Genomic DNA, 7,137 nt, shown 5'->3' with positions numbered 1-7,137 from the left:
AAGGTTTAATGGAGAACAAGTGGTCTTTGCCCAAGATTTATCTACATGACACACAGTAATTAAAAATACCAGTCTGGTGGAACTAACCTTCTTGGGTGTTTAACAGACATACTTTGAGGCCTATAATAATTTGGTCAGAGGGACACAAAGGGCACTTTTTGCTCCTAGCCCTCTGAGGTCAACTAGTTCCAGGGGACTATGAGCATCTCTCAAAATGCCCTATAACGGTGGTTGTTCCCCTGTCCTCTTGATCAAGGAGGCTGAGGAGACCCCACCAGATGGACTTGAACCAGTGTCCAGTCTATAAAGAGGAAGGTCAACACAGAGGAATCATTTCCTCCATGTTGCCAAATGAAGCCAACCATGGTCGAGCAGGACCTTTGCCTTATCTTCACATAGGCGGAATTGGTAAAAGAAAGGAGCCAGGGGCTCCTCCCAAACCTGTGTGACCCCTGAGGAACAGATCCTCAAACGACCTTAAGAATAAAAATAAATCAGTTTATCTGGTCCAACTGTATGGCCTTAAACACCGAAAAGGAAAGTATAACCAAATATTAAAGGGGCCAATATAATTTCATGAGAGTCCATATGTATAGCTAAAGCTACATAACAAGCAACAATGCCAGAGAAGCTATAACTTCTTTTGAGTTGTTGGCCAGGGTGGCCAAAGGGATTCCCAGGTAGTAACCCAGCATAGAACTGGGAAAATGAACAGCAGACCCCAATCTTATCCAAAGGAATATTGACAACTGATTACTGCTAGATGAGGAACAGCTGACCCTCCTAAAACAAAGACCTCTAGATAGGCTGACTAGATTCACCAGAAGGGCAAGTAGTGGGGAATGGCTGGGGGTGCTGACAACACAGGAGACAGTAGCAGGGATATCAGAGTATAAGGGCTCTAGTGAGGGGTGGGAGGCTATGGGAGGGTGCTATCAGGGAAGTGGGTATAAAAATAAATTAATTAATTTCAAAAAAATTAAAAAACATTCTTCAAAGCATAAAAATTTTCTCCTTAATAATTGGTGGATGTGAAAAACATTAACATCAAAATCTACCTGATGACTTTATACCCATGCTCAGATGCCAAGGAGCTCAGAAAGTAACCGTCACTAGTAATAACCAGATATATACAGATTAGAAATGCATGTTCATTTTAGTGTTAATTGTATTGAAAATGAATTTTTTTCTGTATGAAGCTGTGTATTTTAATTGTGAAATGCTGGTGGATGTGAAAAACATTAACATCAAAATCTACCTGATGACTTTATACCCATGCTCAGATGCCAAGGAGCTCAGAAAGTAACCGTCACTAGTAATAACCAGATATATACAGATTAGAAATGCATGTTCATTTTAGTGTTAATTGTATTGAAAATGAATTTTTTTCTGTATGAAGCTGTGTATTTTAATTGTGAAATGCAGATCTTTTTTAAATTTTAAAACCTCATTTAATTTTGTCTTATAGGGTTTATACTGAGTAGTATTACTGTTAACTGTAATAATTCATTCAACTGTAAACCTAAAAATTTACAGCTGGTTTGAAAAAGATGCATCTTAGCTCTGGAAATTGTTATTGAATATGTCAATGCTGTTGTAATGAAATGCTTCTAAGTATGTGGTTATTAGATATTTTTTTAAAAAAACAGAGCCATAACAAGACATATACAAGTTATTGGTAGTAGATAATCAGAAACTTTAAAAATCATCTAGCCATCCATCAGTAGGAGAATGGACTAATTTTTTGTAATGTTCATGCAAAGGAATATTACCAATTATTTAAAAAATAGTTATTGATGAATAATCTTAAAATGTTATGATGAAACAAATAAAGGCACAAATTAGCACACACTCTTCATTTCCGTTTTTATGAAATAAACTGAAAGGTAAACTCAGATCAGAAGATAGATTTCCAGGGCTGTGCACTGACTAGAATAAGGCACACTAGAATTTTTGGAGTAGTTATAATATTGTATACCACACCCTTAACGACATAGGTCAGTTTCAGTTATGAAAAATTCCTATACAACTTTTAAAAGTTGAATCTCAAGTTTTGAGAAGCTTTATTTTTCTGTCTACCTTTGCATGAAAAAAATAAGACTGTAAAGGAAATTTGTATTTTACCTCTTTGGGTCTGAAGAATCCGTCAATACACGTCTCACAATTTATTCCAGCCGTATTTTGTGTGCAGTTGATGCACACCCCGCCCCCGATGTACTTTCCATGGATATTTAAACTCAGATTTCTTCTGGCAACATTTTCATCATAATAGCACTCTTCAGCTTTTCCGTGACAATTGCAGGCTGCAGAAAGGAAAAACAAATTAGTAAAAGTCAATTTCAGGTTTTAGATATGCTTAAAGATATTTTCTATTATCCATATAACACACATACACAAATGTATTCAGAAAATAGTTGGAACTATTTTATATATTGTTAAATTTAGTCTTTTAATAAAATTTGAAGTAATTAAAATATATAAATTAACCTGAAAAGAAAATTGCCAATATTTTGCTGATAATTCAAACAAAATAGTGCAATTTCACATATTAGGCTCACAGTTTTCTATTATGACAAACAATTATTGAACAATAATTCTAATGAATTCTAATGAATGCAATCTCTGATGAATAATTATCATATGTGAATTTCTGAGCTACATTCTATGGGTGAAAAGGACATATAGGATTTAATAGGTCATTTCTTTTATTATTCATGACAAGTAAAATTTTTCAATAAGGCAGACTGTTTTAATCACCTTATAGTTACTGCTATTGACCATAATTAAAAATTAATCTCTCTCCAATTATTCCTAAAATAAGTCACAGAGAAGTGAATTCATATACAAAGAAACTCCCATCAGCACTGGAAAGCACATTCTGGAGTGAGGTTTCAGGACCTGCACTCCTAACCACTGCCACAGTTTTCTCTGGTTCTACCCAGTCAGTGACAGAAGATAGACAGTAGGTATCAAGACAGGATGAGAGACCAAGCCAGCTTGGAGCTGGACACCATCCCCCTTGATTAGTGGTCATGGGATGTGAGCAATGCCCTAATTTCACTAAGACCCCATTTCAATGTAATGCCTGAGATGGTCAATAGTCATTACCAGATAGGGATGTTTAAAAGCATCAAGTGAGATGACACATACAAAATCATTAACACAATGCCTTATAAATAAGTTAATTGATTTGTCCCACTCTTCATCTTTTCTGTCTTTTTTCATGTCACATTATAGGAATTTAAGACACTGAGAAATCACTTCTCCCAGAATAACTTGGCAAAGTTTTAAAATTCATATGGAATCTACATGAAGATGGAATTCAGAAAAAAATATTTTTAATCTCCTTCCTTTCACAGATATTATTACCTGTCCTTTTATTGATCTATGCTTGTGTATCTGAAGGCGTGCATATGCACCTGTGAAGGTGTGCATATATGTATACAGCCGTTTTATGTATAAAACCCCTCCAAACTGCTTGATTTTACTAATAGCAGTGTTGTTCTTTCCATATTTTCATGGATATTCCCCTAAGCCTACACAAAAAACTACTTGAATGGAGGAATATGTTGGTGCCCTATTAATGGATAATTACAGTTAATTACCAGGTTTCTCCTTCACTGTACACATACTAGGAGATGATGGGGGGAGAACGAAGCTTAGGGGTAGGTCTGATCTGTGATGCTAAATGGTTTCCTGGGTATTAGTTGAATAATCGTGAGGAGTAAATTCAATCCTTAGTGTCATTTTATGACTACTTTCATCTATTTTGAAAATACTAAATACTTAAAAGAATGTTGGAGACATACTTCAGTAAATGTTAGCATTAGTAGTAGCAATTAAAAATATCGACAAAAATTATTACAATATAGCCTGTACAAATGAATGAGTTAGATTGTTGGAAGCAAGAGTGTTAGTCAAAAGCATGTCAAATTAGAATTTTAATAGCTTGACAAATTACCATCCAGAAAATTAGATTTCTCTCTCCGTAGTGTACATGGTGAGTCAATTTCCTCATATCATCACCAATATTATATCTTATCAAACTTTTAATATCATTCCTACACATACAAGTATTCAAGTGTCTCTTAAGAGGATGGTTGCATACACTGATAAGTCAAAACAGTGTTTCCATCGTTTTAATTTGCACTTCCTCGACTTGAGTAGGAGTCTCTTTTGTATGAAATATTAATATCAGCATTTTGCAGAGAAATACCTGTTTTGGTCTTTGCTAGTAATAGGGAAATACCTGCTTCGATTTTTGCTAGTAATAGGTGGTTGTTTTTACTTATTGACATGTCAGAGCTTTTAAGATAGAAAGGATGTTCTCTCTGTGCTATATCTGCTGCAAAGTCTTCTACAATTTGCTGAGTTTGGACTTAGAATACAGTAATTCTCTTATGTTTGTGGATTTCAAACTTTATTTTAAGGAATACATAGTAATAAATATAAACCTCTATGCATTATGAATGACTTTATATCTTTGGGCAACACACATAATTATTTAAATATCCTCTTTTAAATATGTATTATAAAAAGCCAGCAAAAATTTCTTCTGCCAGTGTAGAGGAAAATATAATGTAATGCAGACTTATATTCCCATATTCAGAATAGGAGTTTCTGAGTTCTTAAACTATGAGATAATATTTGATATCTGAGAGGCATTCCCTCTCATATTCTCTGCAACCAGGATCCATTGCTTGCCTATCAACCACACCCTGCCCAGCTCTAGATGTGTGGCATCCGAGGACAAAGTGGGTAACTGCTATCAGTGAATCATTTTCTGCTCCACCATAAGCAACTTTCTACTTCACAGAAAATCCTTGACTTGTGCTGAGCAACTGTTCTTTGCATAAAAACTTAGTAATGTGTGATTATTTGTTGCACTTTCGAGATACACGTTCCTTTAAATAAGCTAGATCAATGAAAACCCAAACTAAGCTCAAATGAATTAGAAAGTGATTATCTACTGTATAGAGAGAGTTACCCTATTGTGAGAGAGTTTCCTAAGTATTAAAGTGATTAGAATGCAATTCAACTAGAATAAGAAATATTTTATATCAACCTTTAGGAATGCATGCACTGATATTGAATGGCATGATGCTTAGCTACGTTTTTATGGGTAAGATACCCATCACTAATTTCTGGACTTTCAAAATTTTTATTCTTTAGAATTTAGAAGAACAACCTCCCTTCTGCCCTTCAAAGAAAGAAAACGGTCTCATAACTCTAATATTTTTTTAAAAAACTATAATAAGTGGATCTAGGCAGGTAACACTGGTTGGGAACAGTTGATAAGAAACAAAGGGTGAAGTTCTAGTGGTCCCAACCATGACGACTGAGAGTCCAGTGGTGGCCCAGCCTCTACATATGTCCACTGATGATAGAGGACTTTAAATCCAAAACATCTTTAGAAACAGGCAGACACATATCAAAAAACAAATGATGTAAGTGAAGAAATTGAAGAGGTTCAGAATATAGATAGCATGCGAACATCTTAAACTGAAAAGAAATCTGTCTATGGTGAGGAACATTTAGAGTCTCACCATATCTGGCAATAATAGCGCAGAGCTAAATTAGTTTAAATTCAGTGTGTATATAGTGTTGGTTTAGTTTAATACATACCAAGCCTATATCAGAGTCCTTATATACTTATTGAATTTAAAATATATAGTTTTGGATGGCTCACTATTTTAATTCAGCTTTATTTGACCTCATGCCAATTTGAGTTTAAAGTTCTGCAGAAATGTATTTTTAAGTCTTTTCTTAGATTTTTCCAAGAAAATCTCCAAAAATGTTTTCTAGAATTCCTGTCACCACGTTGGTCTATTTGGCTATATAGGATATAAAGTCTTATGGTATACCTCTTCTTAGGCACTTCCCTAAGGAGTAAACAATCACTCACGTTCTTTTCAAGGTGATAAAGTGCAAAGATTAGTTGGCACACCCCCTCAGCCTGTGATCTCACCACTTCTCATTTCTACCTTCTGTCCTAGTCACTGTCCACTAATTGCTACAGCATAGGTTATGCTAATGAATATTGTTGATGCCATTTTTATACAAGTACTTATATACAAATGTTATTCAGAATCTGTATTTTGAAAGTGTTTTCCTGTTACTAATCAATATATTAAAGAAATAGTCCCACTTCTATGCTTACTGGAGCAGTGCTCACAAAAGGCAATGTGTAGGATCAATCAAATGTCTATCAATTAAAGAACAGATAAAGAAAATGTGGAATATGTGCTTAGTGGAATACTCTTAAACCAAAGAGAAATGGAATCTTCCATTTGTAATAATATGGATGGACCTGGGGGACATTATGTTAAAGGAACTAAGTCAGGCACAGAGAAACACACGCAGAGAGCAGGATGAATATATTTATAACCTAATCAGTTTGCTCTCATTGAACTTGAGAGAAAAATACTGATTACCAAAATATGGAGGGTGAGATGGGGAAAGGTAGATCACTTACTATGTTAATTATAAGTTCTGCTGTTCCATTGCACAGTGTAGAAAATGATAATGAACTATATATTTCACAATAGCCAGATGAAAGAATCTTGAACATTTTCACCACTAAGAAGTGTTAACTATTCTAGAGTTGAGCATTATGCAATGTGTATATCTAAATCTCACAATTTTCCCCAATGTCTACTACAAACCAATACTCATTTCCACAAAGCTTCATGCCTTGACCTCACTGTCACTTTCATCCACATCTTTCCCAGCTGCTGCCCACCAACATTACAGAACAAAACTGTGACTAGTCAATCTTAGTGAATGAATTCTTTGGTTTACTGTTAGTAGCCTGACTCTGACATAAAGGTGATCTCTCACCTCTGATTTCTTATGCTAAATAACAAGTGTTCAGAGGAATCATTTCCTCCATGCTTCCAAGTGAAGCCAACCATGATGGAGCAGGACCTTTGACTTATCTTCACATAGGCAGATCTGGTAAAAGAAAGGAGCCAGGGGCTCCTCCCAAGCCCATGTGACCCCTGAGGAACAGATCCTCAAATGACCTTAAGAGTAAAAATAAATCGGTTTATCTGGGCCAACTGTATGGCTTTAAACACCCAAAAGGAAAGTATAACCAAAGATTAAAGGAGCCAATATAATTTATTAAGAGTCCAA

General features: G+C 35.1%; 1 protein-coding gene across 3 annotated transcripts in view; it reads right to left on the bottom strand.

Moving 5' to 3' along the window:
- Positions 1 to 7,137, bottom strand: part of Lama2 (laminin subunit alpha 2) — a 679,163-nt gene that overhangs the window by 373,286 nt on the left and 298,740 nt on the right. For all 3 annotated transcript variants that reach the window (XM_008827821.3, XM_029560968.1, XM_029560969.1), the window contains exon 8: positions 2,125 to 2,303. In XM_008827821.3, coding sequence (XP_008826043.1) covers positions 2,125 to 2,303 — 179 coding nt within the window. The remainder of the gene's footprint in view (positions 1 to 2,124; positions 2,304 to 7,137) is intronic.

The sequence above is a fragment of the Nannospalax galili genome, unplaced genomic scaffold (genome assembly GCF_000622305.1).
Source record: "Nannospalax galili isolate Female #2095 unplaced genomic scaffold, S.galili_v1.0 scaffold53, whole genome shotgun sequence".
In the NCBI taxonomy this organism is placed as follows: Eukaryota; Metazoa; Chordata; class Mammalia; order Rodentia; family Spalacidae; genus Nannospalax; species Nannospalax galili.
The sequence above is the reverse complement of the archived record's forward strand: the minus strand, read 5'-3'. Positions and strand labels throughout refer to the sequence as shown.